This window comes from Ochotona princeps, chromosome 14, assembly GCF_030435755.1.
Source record: "Ochotona princeps isolate mOchPri1 chromosome 14, mOchPri1.hap1, whole genome shotgun sequence".
NCBI classification, from domain to species: domain Eukaryota; kingdom Metazoa; phylum Chordata; class Mammalia; order Lagomorpha; family Ochotonidae; genus Ochotona; species Ochotona princeps.
The window spans coordinates 16,904,381-16,923,262 of record NC_080845.1 but is presented as its reverse complement, the minus strand read 5'-3'; the positions used below and the strand labels follow the sequence as shown (position 1 = coordinate 16,923,262).

The 18,882-nt window shown below is 54.4% G+C and overlaps 1 protein-coding gene across 5 annotated transcripts in view; it reads left to right on the top strand.

Annotated features, from left to right (window-relative positions):
• The window catches only part of RGS3 (regulator of G protein signaling 3), a 125,674-nt gene that overhangs the window by 97,085 nt on the left and 9,707 nt on the right, over positions 1 to 18,882 (top strand). For 4 of the 5 annotated variants that reach the window (XM_058672851.1, XM_004594939.2, XM_058672853.1 and 1 more), the window contains one exon: positions 14,911 to 15,885. In XM_058672851.1, coding sequence (XP_058528834.1) covers positions 14,911 to 15,885 — 975 coding nt within the window. Of the gene's footprint in view, positions 1 to 7; positions 152 to 14,910; positions 15,886 to 18,882 lie in introns of those variants that run through there. The other variant, XM_058672854.1, reaches the window with a different exon arrangement.

Sequence of the window (18,882 nt, the reverse complement as noted above, 5' to 3'; positions counted from 1 at the left end):
TGACACAAAGGAGCTTGACACTGCTGGCCGCCAGGAGCTGCCACAGCCACAGCCGCCCGGCCGCGGGAGGATCCGGGTGGAGACCCGGCGGACTGGCTGGTAGGCGGTGGCAGCAGCAGGAGCCCTCTTAGTCTCTGCTGGCTGGTGCTTGGTACGTGCCTTGGAGGCAGGGGTGTGTTTGAGGGGTGGGGGCGGGCAGGGTGCTCTTGTGCTAGCTACTTCATGCCCCTGCTCCTTTTGTTTTTTTCCCAGGGCAGCCATTGATAGGGATGTTGCAAGCAAGCCAGTGTGTTCTGTAAAGATAGCTGTGTGTCTGTGTGTCTGTGTGTTGGGTCCCTGCAGGGCTAGGGGCACCGCCGCTCCCCACTCCTCAGTTTGCTAGTTAGCTTTTCTTTCCGGGAGAGAAATGTTTGGTGACCGTGAAGTCGGGACACTGCGTGGGGAGAGAGCTCTCAGCCAGCAGTGTTGGCTATTGTGTCAGGGATGTTGGCCGCCTACCAGGCGCTTGAGGACAGCAGCTCTTGCCTAGCTCCACTGGTGGTCTCCAGTCTCTGGTCTTGGGGTGGTCACCCGGATCTCTGGGATTTGACTTCTGCAGAAATGTCCAGGGCAAGCACAAGTGATGATGTTTTGCCTCCTGGGCTCAAGGGCCCTTGGGGTAGGGCCTGCACCTGCTTCTGTGGCTCTGCCAGAGTAGAGAAGGGGGTTGGGTGGGTAGTGGCTAGAGACCCATTCATTCACAGAGCTAGCTGCTGAGAGTGGGTGGAAAGCCGTGTTGCTCTCAGTGTGAAGGGTCCATGTCCCCACTCTTGTCCCAAGGTGTCCAGGGAGAACCTAGGCCTAGAAAGAGGGATGGCTTGTCAGTTCCAACAGTAGTTCAATGGCTGAGCCAGGACCAAGACAGAAAACTGCCTCAGACACCGTGAACACAGGTCACATGGAAGCCGTAGCCCTGACCTGCACTAGCTAACTCAGCTTGGAGGATGGGACCCCTGACCTGAAATACCTCACTTGGTGCACGACTACCAGCTGCCCCCAGCCCCCGGTAACTCTCTCCAACTTTCCACATCCTAAAGTCCCTGGGTCTTCTGGCTGGGAGATCTTCCCACCTCCCTTGTTGTGATGGCTGGCGTGTACACACCTCCGGAAGCAGGGAGCTGTAGAGACCTGCCCCACCAGTGCCCATGGGACCTCAGCCAGGGCATTGCAGCCATTGTCAAAGTTTCCACCAGGGCCCCTGGAGTCCTCTGCACTCAGCCAAGGGGCACCTCCCTCTTCCCCAGCCCTGGCACGTGGCATGGATTAGCCCAGGGCGGGCCCTCCCAGGAGCCAAGTTTTTTCTAGCAGGACTTGCTCCAGGGCCAGCTCAGCATCCAAGATGCAGGCAGCTGATGAGAATGGAGGCTGCTGAGGCAAGTGACCCCTTGGTGGGAAGTCTTTGGGCGCTTTGGGCCCCGAGATCACCCGTGAGGCTTCAGGAGTTCTTGGTGTTTGTGATGCTGCTGCATCTCCCATCCCTTTGCCCCCACTTCCATCTGGTGGGAAGCCCTTCTTCCTCCCTTGCAGGCTTTAACCCCATCCAACTTCCACAGCCCAAACTAAGAAGTGCAAGCATTGGTGGCAGAAGTCCACACATGTGCTTGCTTTGTGTAGTGTTTAGGCAGGATCTGAGCCTGAGTCCCCGTAGCCTGACTTAGGTCCCACGGCATGGGTGGAGAGAGGTGTTGAATTGCTCCGGCCAGTTAGCTCTGCCTGCCCATCTCCTGGCTCTATGCCTGGCAAGAGAATGGGCATTGGCAACCGGAAGGCCTGGTGAGCAGCTCTTTTTATGAGGGGTCCTGATCTCTATAAGGTCAGGGTTTTGCCCAGAGGGCCGAGGCTGGTTTCAATGGGAGCTGGATGAGAATTTAAGCCTGGCTGAGGCTCAAGAGAAGCTGACTTAGGGCCATTCTGGGCTGGATGGTGTCCATATCTAGCCAGGGCCATGGACAGTAGAGCTCTGTCTGGTTCCAATGCAGTGCTTGCGATCCTTTGCACAGACTCCTGGGGCTTGGAGCTAAGCTCCTGAAACTCCTTGAGGCTGGGAACTGATTCTCAGCTGGTGGTCTGTCCTGCTTTCCCAGAGGAGGCACAGCTGAAGGGGGAATGGCCGTGCCAACCAAGTCCCAGTTTCCCATTTGGTTTCTAAGGTCCTGGGGATGGTAGATGGAGAAAAAGGTCAGGCACAGGAGGACTTGCCTGAGCCTATGTGCAACTCAGCAGCAAGGCAGCAACAAGTCCTGCAGCTTGGGTCTTCCTTCCCACCCCCCTCCCCATGTGCAACCACTGGATGCCTCAGAAGGGTCAATCCAGGGGCTCCCTGGTGACACTTTCCTTTCCAGACCCTGGGGTTTACTTACTAAATCCTTGCTGTTCTCTGGAAGTGATGGTGTATGCTAGACCAAGGCATCTTCCGGCCTCTCGTCACTGGATGATCTCAGACAAACTGCCCTCTTTGGATCAATTTCTTCCTAGCAGCAACCAGGGACTGGACCAAGTCTCTTCCAGCCATTCGATTCTCTGATTCTTTGTACACCCCTTCCAATTCCTGAATTCCAGGAGTCAGGTTCAAGGCTAGGGTCTAACTTTGCAAGGAAACAGCCCCCCAACCTGTGGCTCAAACGCCTCTGATTAGAAGCCTTCTCATGCAACAAAGCAGCCCAAGCCGAGGCTGAGAGGTTTGTTGTTGTTTATGGAGCCAGGCCGTTTCCAAGATGTCACTGCTCAGGGAAAAACCATCATTCCTCCCAGGGATAAACAAGGCTGCCTACAGCTCAGCCCCCTAAGCCCGGAGAGGCTGGAGGCATTCATAGCAGGTCAGCTGGGCCCAGTCCCAGGGAGCCGCTGCCTTCCCTGCACAACCACTTGCACCCAGAAGTCCAGGAATGGGGTGGGGGTAAGGGCAGGGCTTGGCGGTGGGGTGCTGAGGCCATGGGCCACTTGGGAGGTCAGTTTCTAGGCACAAAGGAGAGGAGAGTCAGTCCCAGGATACTTCCCTTGCTTCTGGCAGTGGGCCTAGGTCATCCCTAAAGATGTGTGGATGGCTGTTAGGTGTGCCCTCTTCTCCAGATGGCCCAGGGCTCCTCCCCTCTTCTGCTTGCCGTGGGCCAGCCTGCCTGCACCTGGCTATATGGCCTGGAGAACTGCCTGTGGTTCCCTACTTAGAAAGGTAGGATAAGCGGCAAGTTATTTGGAACCGGGCCATGCTTTTCACCCCCTAGTCAGAGTTCACTGTGACATCTGTCACCTCTTGGTAGGGTTGGCTTCAGGCTAATAGCTGAACCTAGGACACAGGGCACAGGCTCACAGATGAGGTGACATGGGCAGAGGCAGAGAAGGAGCCACACAGAGCCACTCTTTGCATGGCATTGGAAATGCCGAGAGACGCTGGAGGAGCCAGGGGTTGGTGGCTTGGCTGGAGCAGTGTTCAATGGTGCAGACCTTGATGAGTGGAGTTTCCAGTTGATGCCAATGGCAGTTCAGTACTGTGCTCTCCAGCTCCCTCCATGCCTTCCTTCTAAATGTGTTAAACATCTACTGTGTGCCATTTGTTTACCAGTACCACTAAAGCTCTGGTCCTCAGTGTCAGTGATGGGCAGGTAATAGAAACCACAGAGCTTTGACAGGCAGGCACTGCGTGGCTGTGGGAACCCTGGGGAAGCATTCGAAGCAGTCCAGGTGCCACAGGAAAACTTCCTGGAGCAAGTGGGGCTGAACCTGGTTGTGTACACAAATGCAAGTTAAAGGAACAGGTCTCAGTTCTGGTTTATATATCTGAGGTGCAGACGTTTCTACTCCCAGGCAGGTAGACATCACTTTTCTGTGTGCAGCCATATGTCCGTCCTTGATGTGCTGTATAGGGGCATGGGCTGTTACTCTACAGCAGCTCCTTAAATAAGATACTCCAGTCTGCTGCCTATATTTCCAAGGGCAGTAATCCAAGTCTCTGCAATTCAATGAGATGGTATGTGTAAAGTACAGAGACATGCTGTATGCATATTGGCCCCAGGTTCTGCAGGCGGTAGAACGGTGGGAAAACCTAGGCTAGCACCTAGCCTCACTGGAGACTGTTGAGTGTGATGACATCAGGGAAGTATTTGGCTCAGAGTCTGACACAGAGAGGATGCTTGGCAAATGGGAATTAGTGTGCTTCTTGCAAGCTGTGAAAGGTGTGTAGGAAAGGCACGGCAAAGAGCCACTGCCTCAGCCCAGGGAACGCCGGAGGAGCTACTGGGGTGAGATTTCCATGTGTCTTTCAAATCAGTTTTCAAACAGAAGTCTAGCACACATTCAGGAATGTTAGGAAAGGCAACACAGCTGCGGGATTTTCACCAAGCTCAGGTACCTAAGTAACTCCATCCAGGTAAAGAGGTGGAACAAGCCAACTGGAGCACAAGCACCAGCTCTGCTTCCAAGCCCAGCTTCCTGCGAATGCACACCCTTGGAGACAGCAGTGAGGGAGGGTCAAATTCTTGGGTCCCTGCTACGCACATAAGAGACCTGGATGGAGTTCTGGGATCCTGGCATAATAGGCCTGCTCTAGCCCTGGCTGCTGTATTTGAGGTGGGGAGGGGAGAACCAGCAGATGGAAGATTTTCTATTTCTGTTTTTCTACCTTTCAAAATAAAAATAAGTAATTAAAATGATAGAACTTTTTAGTATTCCAGAAACCTCAAGGTTACTTCTGTCCTGACTCTCGCATTAATTAATGTTGTCTTTCTTTGTATAAACAGAACCACTGAGTATGGATTCTTTATTTTAAAAAAAATTTTTTAATTGTTTATTTGAAAGGTTCGAAGAAAATAAGAGTGAAAACAAGAAATTTTCCATCGGTTGGTCCATTGCTGCAATGCCTGCCAACAGCCAGGCTGGGTTAAGCTGAAGTCAGGAGCCAGGACCTCTATCCAGGTCTCCCATGTGGGTGACACGGTCCTAGGTACTTGAACCATCATCTCTTGCCTCCCAGGTGTACTACCAGGAAGCTGGATCAGAAACTGATGCAAAACTTAATTATAGGCATGCCTATATGCAATGGAGGCATCTCATACTGCAGTTTAACCTGAGTACCACTGTACCCGTCCCTGAGAGTGTGTGTGTGTGTGTGTGTGTGTGTGTGTGGTGTGTTTTCTGGTGACTTCTATTTGTCAGCATTTTGACAGTGAGATTCATCAATGTGATTGCACCCAGTTTTGTTTTGCTTGTTCTCATTGCTGTATGATATTTCATTGTGTGACCATGCCACAGTGTTTATTCTACCGTTCTATGTTGGTGAATGTTTGGGTTGTTTCCAGTGCAAGGCTGTAATGAGTGGTGCTGCTGTGAACATTCCTGCCTGAGTCTTTTGATTTACTGCATGTGCTTTCTGTTGGGTAAATACCCAAGGTTTGCAACTGCTGAGTCATAGGGTTGTATATAATTAGCCATAGTAGATACCATCATATAATTTTCCGAAGTGTGACACCAGTCCACCCTCTTTGGAGCCTTGTGCTGGAGTGCCGGATGCTCTGAGTTCTTACCATTATTAATGACATTAGATACCATAGTATCTGATTGTGGCTTCAAGCTGCATTTCTTTGATGACTAATGAGGTTGAGTACCTTTTCATACATTGATTGGCCTTTGAAAGATCTCTTTTGTGCAAAGTGCCTGTTAGAATCTTTTCCATATTTTCCTACTGAATAATTTTTTTCTGATTGATTTGTAGAAGTGTAAAAATATTCTGGATATGTGTTCATTGTTGGATAAACACATTGCAAATGTCTTCTCTGTCTCTGGGCTTGCGTTTTCATTCTTTCCAGAGAATATTTGAAGAATGAGAGTTCTTAATTTTCAGGCAATCCAATTTGTTAATTTTTTCTTTTACAGAGAGTGTTTATTGAATCTCATTTCTTTGCTTACTTCAAGGCTATCGGTGTATTCTCTTATGTTACCTCCTGGAAGTGTTACTGTTTTGTGTTGCATATTTAAATATAAAATACACTTGAAATAGATTTTGTGCATGGTGTCATATAGAGGCCAAGACTCATTTTGATTAAAAAGGTCATCCTTTCTCATTGTAGAGTAAGGTCAAAGGGCAAGTGCACTGGTAGGTGAGCTGGAGATCTGAAGACTGAGGACAGGGGCTCTCCAGGGAGCTGGAGGGAGGAGGGGGGTGGTCTGGGAAGGTAGGACAGCAAGAGCATAGGTAAACCTGAGAGGTGAGTGTATGTGGAGAACTATAGATGGGTCAGACTGTTTGGAGGGAGAAGAGGAGAAACAGCAATGGAGAGGTCAGCAAGGGGCTGACACTTGGCCCTGGAGGGATGGGAGGGTTTTAGAGCTGGATGTGGTGAGCAGGACCCAGCAGGGTGCCAGGAAGTTCCATGACAGAGGGATGGCAGGAGGATGAGCTGGAGTGAACCCAGCCACACCCAAGCCCAGTACCAGCCTCAGCAGACAGGTGTGTCTCCTCAGGGAGGCAGTGAAGGCAGCAGTGTGGCTGGGGCCTCAGATGGTGACCTTCACCCATAGGACTGTGCCACATCCTGTGTCTAGATGGCTACTCCAGTGGTCTCTCATGGAGGAACCCTGGGATCTTCTCTAGGATGTTCCCAGCACAGCAGAGCTTTCTGTTTGGTCAGCCTCATTTGGAATAATGCAGAGAAGTCCCGTGCTCTGCTCCTCTTCTGAAAGTGTTCCATGGTAGGGACAGTTTGGGAGAGCTGCCAGGTAGCTGAAGTTTGGTGAACCAGTTTCCTGCCACCTGATCTGCAGCCCTTTGGAGTAAGAACGGATCCCTGCACCTGTGGCTGCCCACTGCTTCCTAGCAGTCTGCAGTGTCTGGCTCAGTGCCTGCTCCAGGAAGGTGCTCAGGTGCTTTGAAGGACCAATGGAGGGAGAAAAGTAAGGAAGGCAGGGAAGGAGGCTCTGGGCTAGTGGCAAGAGCAAGGCTTTGGAGTCCGGCCCAACTGTGGCTGGTTTCAGTACTGACTCCTTTATTCGCAGTGTGCATGAGACTGCACCATTTCATTTCCCTAATATCTCTGCTTCCCCAGCTCTGTTTCCTGCCTGTACCTGTGAGCACCCATAGGATGCTCCCACAATGCGCTAGCTCTTTGCTTCCTCTATAGCCCTGGCTGCCTTGTGCTTGTGGCCCTGGGCAGGCTTAGGATAGGTCTCTGTCTTGCTGCCCCCTCATCCCTGACATAGTTTCCTTCTTTGGTTTTCAGTTTTGCATCAGTTGCTTAACCTCTCTGGACCCCAGTTTCCTAATTTGCAAAATGGAACTGGTAATCCTACCCTCGACAGGGCGGTCAGAAGTGAGAGCGCATACAAGGGAACTTCAAAACATTTGTAGAAAATGAAATTAAAGCATAAGTTTATTTTGTGACCAAAAATCTTTGAAACTCATGTGGTTTCCTTTTTTCCACAATATGCATATCCCAGAGCTTTTTCACGTCCTCCTGTGTCAAGCCGGGTGTGTAGAAGGTGCACAGTTAGTCGCCCCCCTGCCCCTGCTCCCAACCCGTCATCACCCTTGAGTGTCTTGGCCATCCCCAGAACCACGTTTCCTGGCCCTGAGGCACTAAGTAATCACAGCTTTCAGGGTAGAGTTCACATTCCATAACCTACCCATTCTCCTGCTGCCCAAAGCACCTGTCTGTTCTCCCGTATTCCTGCAGTCTGCGGTGTCCTGTCCCATCACCTGCCTAACCTCCCTCCCTCCCTCCCTGCAAGAGCCTCTTTTGCTGCTGCCTCCCTGCTGCCTCCATGCTTCTGGCAGCCCCTGGGGTGGGAGAGGGGCCTGGCCGTTTTCCTGCACATTGTTCCCTTGGTGCCTTCCAGGTAGGGAATGTGCCCTGCCGCTATGTGGTCTCAGCACCTGGCACAGGCCCTAGCCTATGGCTGGAACCCCATAGACAATTACTGAGTAACTCTGCACACAATCCTGACGAGTTAAGGCAGGGCCTGCCTCCAGGATCCCAAGAGCACTGCAAGCCAGGGCTGCAGGAGAAGGCAGAGCCCTCCAGTAGGGTCCTGGAGGGAGCACCTCAATAGGGCTCATGGCGTGGGGTGAGGATGGGAGAGGCATGGAACAGGAAGTGGGTGTGTCTAGGCAAGGCAGTGGAGGAGGTTAAGAGGGGCATAGAGTGGAGCTACAGGTGAATTGGTGCCTGAGCCAATCACTCAGTCCTGGGGCAGGAGAGGTCCAGGAGCCTGATGAGACATCAGTTATCCAAGGCAGGGGCAGAGGTTGCACACACCCCTACTGTGGCCTTACAGTCTTTCAGACAAGAGAGCTGCAGGTGGAGAAGGGTCTTTGGGTGCTGTGTGATGTGGGCCTAGATTGCAAAACTGCTCTCTTGGCCTTTTCCCAACACCATTAAAGACCTGTTGACCAAGACTTGGGAGAAGGGACCTGGCAGGGGCTGCATGTTCCCAGAACCCTGGCCTTGGGGGGGCCCCCGCTAAGTAATGGGGTATCTCCAGCAGGCCTCCAGGGGCCAGTCCTTCTGGCCTGGACTTGTCAGGTGGCAGGGATGAGAACAGGGGTGGGTGGGGGATGTGGGTTCTAAGAGGAACCTCCTGTCACCTCACTTCTAGGATTACCTGCTTCCCAGACTTTTTGAACTAGGGCAAGAGATCTCACTGGGTCTTGGAATTGCTTTCAACAGAATATTGTACAGTCCTACCCAGTGCGGTGCAGTGAGACCCCAATAGACCTAGGATCTGAGAGATGCTTTAGGGGGACAAAGTTTTGGCATGTGGTCATATCACCCCTTCATCTGTCTTCCCTCTACTCCTGCAGCCAGGCCTCTGTTTATTTGGAGCAGGAATGAGGGCCCTGTGGTGCTCCATCCTGCCCTAAAGTGGTGCCTCTTGTATGTGTGAGTTTCCTGGTGCAGAGGGTGTAGTGTGTATGAGGGGAGATAGCCCCGTCTGGGTCCTGGGCAGCATTCTAGGTGTGAGCCTGTTGCGTGACCTTGGGTATTATCACTTCCCTTTCGCAGGCCATGGTTACCTGCCTGCTCCCCAGAATTATCCAATTTCTTGTGAAAATGCAGTTTCTGCTCTGGTAAGTGTAGTTTGAGAGTCTGTTTTGTCCAACTGTCTACGGAGGCTGCACTCATGGTTCACAGGCCACGCTTTGAGGAGGGGAAGTCCAGGGAATCGTGTGATGTTTGCTGAATTGCTCACTCATTTATTCATCCATTTATACCTCATCAAATACTAAAGGAGAGGAGTGGGCAGATGTGAAGCTGGAGAGAGAGATGGACCCACCAGGAGTTTCCCAGGGATGCAGGATTTGCTCTTGACCCAAGGCGCTGGGAGGCATATCCAGGTATAAGGCTTGGGAGTAATACGTTCAGGTTTGCAGTTGGAAGCTTCTCCTGACACACTGCACAGAGAACCGCTAGGGTGGGTTTAGACCAGCACAAGGGGATCAGTGTTGTCTGGATGGGAGATGAGGATAATCTGCAGGGCAGTTGTGGCAATGAACTGATGAGACGGCTCAGTTCATTTTAATTTCTAGAGGTGTTCTGGGAATGCAGCAGAAAATACAGAGTTTCAGTGTAGACTCTGTCCCCCAGCACGTGCAGCCTGGTCAGCAGGAGAGTGCCTACGACTTTACAGTGGCCAGTGAGGAGGATTTGGTGGCCAAGGAAGAGGAAGAGAGAATGAAACACCAGTGCCAGGCTTGGGCGACCCTGGAGGCATCTCTGACACAGGAATGAGGGTATTGAGGGAACACCTAGCAGGTATATCCAGCTCTGTGCTCTCCATTCCCCCAGCACGCTCAGATCCCTTCCTGGTATGGAGCACTTGTCTGTGTGTGCCCTCCATGGCCAGGGATCAGATTTCAGTGTCGTTGTTCCGCAGGGTGGCTATTCCCAACGCATACCACCCTTTCTGTCGCACAGCATCTTGAGGTTTCCTTCACGTTAGAGATCACGGTTTGTATTCACCCCATCACTTATGTGGGTGGCAACTTGATTCAAGTGTGTCCGTTCCTTCCATCATGTAGGCAGCATGCAGGCAGTAATCGTCTTTCCTGTTTCCTGCAGCACCCACTAAGCCTAGGACATTGTTGTGGTACATGGCTATTCTGTGAGGATTTGCTGAGTGAATGCTTGTCTGCTGGACCTGGCTGGCAGTGGAGACTGGAAGGACCCACAGCCAGATGATGCAGAGGGTGTCCGTAGACTGGGATAGGTGCATGCAGGGGTGAGATGGGAGGTGTCTGGAGCAGGTCTTGATGGGCAGGCTGTAAAGCCTGTGACAGAGGCTGAGGTCAGAGGACCAGGGAGGGAGATGTTAAAGCCAAGATGTACCATGTTGGCCATGCGTGCTTACAGGTGCCAGCACTGTGCAGAGCTCCGAATGTACCCTAGCTCCTTTTTTCCTCTAATAAACTCTGAGTGGGTGTTGTCCATCCCATGTTAGTGCTAAGGAAAGCAGGCACCGAAGGTTAAGCCCCGGGCCCTCCAGCCCATAAGTGTGAAGTGGGCTTGGTGTCAGAGCCCTGCACCTTCCCAGACTCTGCTCTAGCTGTGCTGTTGGGGTGGGGGGCAGAAAAGAGATCAGTCTAGGAGGTTTCTAAGGTGGTGGCCAAGGCTAGAGGAGAGCTGGGTGGAGGCTGGGCCAGGGAGGCTGACTTCTTGGAAGTCAACATGGAGCCAGGGCCCAAAAGCTGGTGACCCAGCATGCCCTAAGCTGCAAGGAACAACTCCGAGCATAGAAGTGGAGCTTGGAGACCGAGCACCAGTCAGGAGTGCCTTGCCACTTTCTCAAGTGGCTTTCTTGTCCACAGAGGAAGTATCTGCCCCTTGCAGGCTCGGTCCTCTGCTCTACTGGTCCTCCTGAGCAGGAGGTGTCTTCTTGGCAGGAAATAGCCAAGTGATCTACAAACAAGCAAATGCCAAGTGAACTACCACCCCGGCTTCCTGGCTCTATGTCCTGTAATCTTTCTATAGAATCCCCGGGGGCCAAGGACCACCCTGAAACCTGAAAACCCTGGTTGACCACCCCCCCCCCCCCGCCACCTCCATCCCCACCCCTGGTGCAGGAAGTGGTTCTGGAGGGCAGATGCTGAGGCTAAGGTCAACACAGGCAGTGCAGCTGATGAATCATCTGAGAGAGCTGCAGGTTGTTGCAGCAGCCAGCAGGGCTTGCACCACACAGTTGCTGCCTGTGTGACGCTGGGCAAGTCACTTCCAGCACCCACTGGCACCTCTGAATCGGGGTGCAGGATCCCAGCTGGTAGGAACGCAAACTCTGGGCATCGTCGTTCCAGCCTGCCCTAGCCAGTGCTGAGCTCTGGATTGGATTTGGGAGAGGATTTGATTAGATCCTAAACAGCGGCTCCACTTAGAGGGCCTGGTTCATTTCCTGTGTGCTTCCAGCAGGCGAGACCTGCACAACATTAACCCAGCTCCCGCCAAGCCAAACAAGTGAAGGGCGAGGGAGGGTGGGATGGTAGCAGTGGCGGCATTCTTGGGGGAGCAGGCTGGCCTCTCCCTGAGATGTCCTGGCTAAATGCTTGTGACCCCAGCCTGTGGCAACTGCAGCTCAGCTGGATGCCCCCACTGTCAGCACCACTTCCACTAGGGCCCACCTGCAGACCAGTCATCTAATCTTTGTTCTTAACCTAGGGCACAGATTGTGCGTGACACTAGCACCTGCTTTGGGGGCTGAGAATGACTGACTGAATCAGTGCATGAGCATGTGCACGCGGACATACATACACACACCCTGATGACCCTCACCCTCCTTCCCCATGTGTCCAGCCCTTGGCAGACTTGCCATAGCACACTCCGCCTATTCTGTTCCCTTTTCCCAGTCCATACTTGCCACGCATTCTGGAACCTCACCCTCATCTCTGCCCTGCCTGAATTACCCCCTGCACTTGGTACCCCTGGCTCTGCTGTCCCTCTTGTAGGGACTGGCTTCCCAGAATCTGCCAGGGTAGCTGCTGCTCACACAGCCATACCTGGGATCCCACGCTCTAATTCTCATGGTGAGGGCTGTGCGGTGCTGGTGGCCTGCTCCTGTTCCCCTATGCTTGAGGGTCAAGGTCCCTGGGGACGGGAGAGGAGAATACTACAGGAATCAGCTGCAGCCTCTGCTTTCTTAGCTAATCTACCTCCTACCTGGGGCCTCAGTGTCCACATTCCTAATAAGACACCCAACAACCATTGTGGTACCACATCCTGGGAGTCTGGTGTGCTCTCCCTGGGCTGTGCTCCTGATGAGGAAGCCAGGAGTCCGAGAAGTTCAGAGACCCCGTTGGAGTTGCAGAGCCGGAAAGTGGCCCGATTTGGGGCCAAACTCCACTTGTGCAGCATGATGTAGCTGGGCACCCAGTCAGCCCTGCAGGTCCGGTGGTTTCTGGGCCTGCGCATGGGGGGCGGGGCGGGGAAGGTGGGAGAGCTAACTGCTGAGCAGCACTTCCTCTCCTGGCTGTTGTTTGGTTTGGCCGTCTTTGGGGCAGGGTTGGCCCAGGCTGGCTGACTTGCATTTCTGGTTTTGGGGCTGCACTGCACTTTCCCCGGGGGCTAAGAGGGCTGCTGGGATGGGCCTGGGCCCCACCCCACTGCCCAGCAAAGAGGAAATGTGGCCTGCTCCCCTTGCACTGTGCTCCCCAAGTCAGTTCGTTTCAGGTCTCCTGGGTACCCAGCTGCGGCTTCCTCTGTCCTTCTGCAGGCAGGTGGGGATCTGCCCTGTTGAGGAGCTGGCTGCAGGGCTGGTTGAGTTTACTGGGGGAGAATGCTCTCCATTCTATGGGCTGGGGTTGGAGGCAGAGGGTGTGGTGGGCAAGGGGCAGGACTTACCGGACCTCAGGGCCTGAGATCCGAGTCTGCCCGTGGACTCACTGCACTGGGCGGCTTTGGGCAGATCCCTGGGTCGCCAGCCAAGTGGGCTGTTCATCTTCCTACCTGTTCAGTGGGGGTGAGGGGGTGGTCTCTCCCCACCTGGGAGCAGCGCGAGGGCACTGGAGCCCAGGCCTGTAGTTCCAGTTGAGGACTCTGCATTAGGCATGACAGTCTGTGAGCCTAGGAGTTTAGCACAGTGTTGCTTCCGGTGGGGGTAAGGGGTATGGGGAAGATGTGCCACAGTTTGAGGTCTTTCACTTCAGAGCATCTCTCTAGCATCCATTTTTAACATGGCTGTGGCTGTCACCTCCACCACTGTCACTTGTAAGAGCTTTGTATTGTCCCATTTTGGAGGCGGAGACTTTGAGGCCAGGAGGGTTAATGACTGGCTCCACCCAGCCCGGCTGGTCCCTGGGCCGCTCAGGACCTTGGCCTCCCTGTCTATGCTGACGTTTCAGGTCTGTGATTATGGGGTCTGAGGCTTTCCTTGGTGATCCCCTCCCAGTTATAGGGGGAGGCCCAGAGCTAGAGAGCCACAGGGTCGGTGGGCACTTGTCTCAAGCCTGGGAACCAGAGCCCAGTATGTGTCGTTGCTGAACTCGGCCAGGTCGTTCAGGAGCCCAGCTGTCTGAGTCTGAGGCTTCTAGCACTTCCTTCCTGGCCCAGCTCCACTTTCACTTTCACACTCCTGGGCCTCGGCTCCTACCCACGCTGTTTCACATCTGCCCTGGGGTTCCCAGATTCCAGGGTGGCCTCTGACATGCGTAGCACCCTGCATCTGCCCTGAACCACACGGCTGGGTCGCCTACTCCCAGCTGTGAGGCCTGGCTGGGGTTTCGGGCTCCTCAAGGACCTCAGCTTCCGGCATGGCCTTTTGGCCTCAGGGTGGCTAAGTCACTGCTGGGGTAGGAGGGGGCTCAGTTTTCCCATCCATCAAGTGGATGTTCATAGTCTCCACAAGCAGGGGCTCTTGACCTGTATTCTGCATGTACTTCAAGTCTGTGTGTGTGTGTGTGTGTGTGTTTATCTCTGCACACACAGGTCACACCCCCATGCATCACTTCTCCGAAGTGTGTGTAGCTCTTCTCCACCATTAGTTCCAAGTGGCTGCATCTTCCTGAAGGATGGAAAGTCCTTTAGGGCTCCGAGTAGTGCTGGTTCCACTGTCCCAGGGCCTTCCAGTGTGATGGGGTTGGGGGCGACCCTGGATTTCTTCCGTAGTAAAACCTGCCACTGGGAGCTTGCAACCCCCTCCCACACCACCACTACCTTCCCCCGGGCCACCAGGACTGTGGGGAAGCAGGAAATGCTTTGGGTTTTTTTTGTAGAATTCCTGAAGTTTTCCCCCCAAACAGTTTAGAAATGCGTGGGTGGATGATCCTACAGGGGGAGGTTCCATGTGTCTGTGATGTCTAGGTTAGTCCAGGTGTGGGCAGGATTTTGAAGTTCTGGTTTCATTCCAGTTTCCAGTCTCAAAAAAAAAAAAAAAAAAAGACAGTTGACATTTAGAGTGAATTCTTTCTTGAATGACTCACCGGGAGTTTTTTTAAACCTTATTTTGGGAGACACTCCGTTTGGCTGGGCTCAAGACTCAGCCCCTTTGTGACGTTCCCGGCTGGAGGTTTGGTTTGCTTCTGGTTCCCAGCTGCCTGGCTTCTCTCACTCACGGAGACAGTGTTACCCCTGTCCTCTTTTCTGTAAAACGGGGACAGCGATGTCCCTCCTTCCTGGTTCCCTGGCACCTACCGTAGGAGCAGGCCATCTGGCAGGTTCCACGATCTCTCCTTCCCTGAGTGGTCACTGTGGTCCTGATAGAGCCGACCTGAGCTGCAAGGACTTTCTGTTTCCAAGGGGGTATGGGCTTCCAGGTGTGGAGGCTGCAGGATTCCCTACAGGCCGCCGTGATGTCACCACACGTGTGTGGGGCAGGGGAGAGGTGGGTGGGGAAGGAGAGGGAGGCAGCATTGTCGGGTGACTTCTGGTTCTAAGCCTTTCTTGTGTATTTTCTGTTTCCCAGATGTTTGAGGCAGAAGCAGATGTGAAGAGGGAGATGTCCTCAGCTGAAGGCAAGGGGCCGGCTGCTGAGGCCCCCCCACCCAGCGAGGATGGCCAGGAGCCTCCTCCGGAGCCAGACCAAGCCCTCAGCCAGGACGCATCTGTGGGACAGGCACCTGCTCCTGGTCCAGAGTCCCAATCCAGCGGAGACATGCCCACCTGCACAGAACCCTCTCCGGGCCAGGAAATCTCACCAAGCAAGGACACCCCTCCAGCCCAGGACCCCCCAACCCTCCATGACCTGACTGTTGGTCAGGAGCCCCTTCCCAGCCAGGATCCTCCATTCAGCAAAGCTGCCTCTGCAATCCAGGAAGCCCCTGCCCAGGACCTTGCACCCCAAGACCCACCTCCCAGCCCTGCCCCGCTGGTTGCTGAGGCTCCTGCTGAGCAGACCCCTAGCACCAGCAATACCACTGTCGCAGCTGCCACTGGGGACCCACCAGCAGCCCCTGGTACCCCGCCTGCCACCTCCAGGCCCGCCTTCGTGATCCCGGAGGTCCGGCTAGATAGCGCCTACAGCCAGAGGGCAGGGGCCGAAGGGGGCAGCTCAGATGAGGAGGAGGATGCAGAGGAGGCAGAAGACGGTGAGGAAGGCGAGGAGGGCGAGGAGGATGAGGAAGAGGACACCAGCGATGACAACTATGGGGAACGCAGTGGGACCAAGCGCAGCAGCATGATCGAGACGGGCCAGGGCGCCGAGGGTGGTCTCTCGCTGCGGGTGCAGAACTCGCTGAGGCGCCGGACGCACAGCGAGGGCAGCCTGCTGCAGGAGGCTCGTGGGGCTTGCTTCTCCTCCGACACCACCCTGCACTGCTCAGATGGTGAGGGCACCACGTCCTCCTGGGCCATCCCTTCACCCCGCACCCTCAAGAAGGAGCTGGGTCGCAATGGCGGCTCCATGCACCATCTGTCCCTCTTCTTCACCGGGCACAGGAAGGTAAGAAGGCTTGGGTGCAGGGATGCCAAGGGGCCCAGGGTTGTGGGGTCTGAGCCTTCCAACCCCCACCAAGGAAGCCTCTACCTATTGGATGGAGGAAAAAAAACCAAGGCCCAGAGGAACCAAGGAGGCAAAGCCTGGACTTACACCCACCATTTTAGGATTCTAGATGGTGTGTTTTGCCTCCATCCCACTGCTGGTCCCCAAAGAAAGCAGAACAGGTGTGACCTAGCCAAGGATACCACACATTTGGATTTTAAAATAGCTGAGGAAAAATTTTTTTTAAGTTGCAGTTTAGCTCTGGTTCAGGCCAACCAATCTAGAATGCCATAAGCCAATAGCAAGGAGAGTGGCAGGTGTTCCTTCTGTGTCGTTATTCTAAGCATTTTCCGTCCACTCATTCTCACAACAGCCCTATGCTATAGAGTTTTTCTGTGCCCTTTTTTTTTTTTAAAAAAACAAATAAGGAAACTTAGGTACAGGGAGGTTGCCTCACTCCGCCCGGACTGGTTACAGTTTATAAATCTGAGCTGTGGAGTCAGCATCTGGTTCCAGAGCTAGAGCTCCTCACCACCACCATGCTGTGTGCCTGGGACAGGTCTTTATAAATAGATGCCTGTTGATGGCCTTCCTGCTGGGTGCCAGGCCCTGTGCAGCAGAGGCCATGGAATGTGTGAGGCTGATCCCAGCCTGTGCGCTGTGTGGTTGGGGAGCAGGTGTGGGGGTCTGCAGCCCACCAGTCGCTTGGAGTGCGGGCTCTGTCCCTTACTTAGCCCTGTGGCCTTGGGTGAGTTTCTCAGCTTTCTGAGCTTCTTAGGTGCATTTCCTGGGAAAGGGAGGCGGCCGAGGGGAGGGTTACCAGCACTCATGTCCCTGGGTGGTTGAAGACAAGTGGGAGCAGGCTGGTGCCTGTAAGTGTTAGGGATGTTGGTACAGGTCCCCTGGGGCAGAGTGGATCCTGCTCTTATATCAGCAGGGTGGCCGGGGCAAGGTATTTATGGAACATCAGCTCTGGCCTCACAACAGGTGAGGGTGGTCAGGCCCAGCAGGTGCAGCTCCCTTTAGCAATCAGGAGAAATCCTGGCCCAGGGGACAGCCCCCCACCCACTCCAACCCTGCCCAGCCATGTGGCCTTGAAGGTTTTACAGTAGATAGACTGAGGCAGACGCTAGCCCCTTAAAGAGCAGGGATGGCAGAAGCACAGCATTACTCCCACACCCACCCTTGCCACCACTGCCATTCCTTGCTCCAGGCCTGGTGCTGGCATACTTGCTGCTGGGTGGGGACATGGCTGAGCAGCCTTTGTGGTGTCTTAGCCACCAAGTAGTGGGGTAGACATGGCATTCGGGAAGACACCTGCTCCTGAAAGGGGCTGTGAAATTTCAATGCCACCTCTGAGACCATCACTTGAGGCAGGTGCTACAGAGGAGTCAGAAACCTACCAGGCAAGGCCTCAGCTTCACTGCCCTCTAGAGAGTGTGGCCAGGGCCCCACCCTGCCTTGAGCCTCCTGGGCTCTCTCCCCCCAGGACTCCCTCCAACAGTTCTGTTCCCCCTGCCTCGCCCCCTTGCTACATCTACACATATTCACCGTTGCACTTCTGTGCAGTTCCCCAGCTCTGTTTCTGGGACAGATATTTCTACCTCCTGGGACAGCAGCGGCCCCCTCCTGTCTCAGCTTCCTCCTTTGGGTCACCGAGCTCCCCACTGCCCTCCTTCCCCCATCCCCCCTGCCGCCTCTTGGCCTGCCACTTCCTTTCTCAGGCATGAGTGGCCAGCAGAGCTGGCAGGGACCTCAGAGCTTGCCTCTAGCTCTGTGGCGGCCGCCCTTCTGTGCGACTTCCCCTGACCTGGTCCTGAGTCCTTGTCGTTCACACCTGCTCCCTCCAAGCTGTCAGCTTCACCAAGAAACCATTTTTTTTATAAAGGAAACCAGACTTTTTTTTTTAAGCTTATCTGTTTGAAAGGCAGAGCAACAAAGAAAGAGACCAGGAAAAGAGACTGCTTCATTCTCCCAGTGCCCACATGAGCTGCAGCCGGTCCAGGAGGCAGGAACTCCATCCAGGTGTCCCATGCGGGTGACAGGGACCCCAGTGCTGGACCCTCACTGCCACCTGTCCGTGTGCATTAGCAGGAAGCTTGATTAGAAACACAGGCTGGGCACTTTATCCCAGACCCTCTGCTGTGTGATGTGGATGTTGCACATAGCAGCTTAGCTCCTGCCCCACAACACCTGCTCCAAGACATGCACCTTGTTAAGAACAGAGGAAGTCTGGACAGGACAAGTTCTTGGCCTTGTTGCCTCCCCCACATAGCAGTGGGCCCTGGGCAAGTGTCTTTCCTCCTCCTGAGCCTCAGCCACCTGGCTGGTGAAGAGGGTGTGGCCAGAGTACCTCCCTCCTAGGTTACCTGGAAGAGGAAGTAACCTGCGCTGGCTGGGGTGTTTGTGGCAGTGCCTGGCACACGGTGCTTCAGCTGCTGAAGCAGAGGAACAGGGAGAGCAGGGGCCATTGTGATGACAGCTCAGCTGCCAGCCTGCACGGTGTCACCACAAGGCGGGACCAGCGGTCCCGCAGCAGTGGGAGGAAGATTGTCCCTGGCCACTCAGCGAGCAGAGCTGGACATTGGTCATACCCGGTGCACACCCCCGTGGCTCTGCCCTACCCACCTCATGCTACCAAGGAACCAGGGTGAGCGGTCAGCAGAGCCATGTATCCTGAGTGACTTGTCACAAGTCGGAGTGTGGGACACCAGACAGGTCTTAGAATTGCTCTGCTGGGTCCCCTGAGCTCGACCCCAGGAAGCCCCCTAGGTCACCAGGAGTCAATCCAGGCGGGGCTGGTCCTTGGTGCTGAATTGGGTTGTCTCCTGACTCTCCCTGCTGCCAGACCCCTGGAGGCTAGTGGGGGAATCCCAGGTCTGCGTGGGGGTGGGGAGCCGGGGAGAGGCACTAAGAATGTGAGTGTGTGTGTGTGTGTGTGTGTGTGTTGGGGGGGGG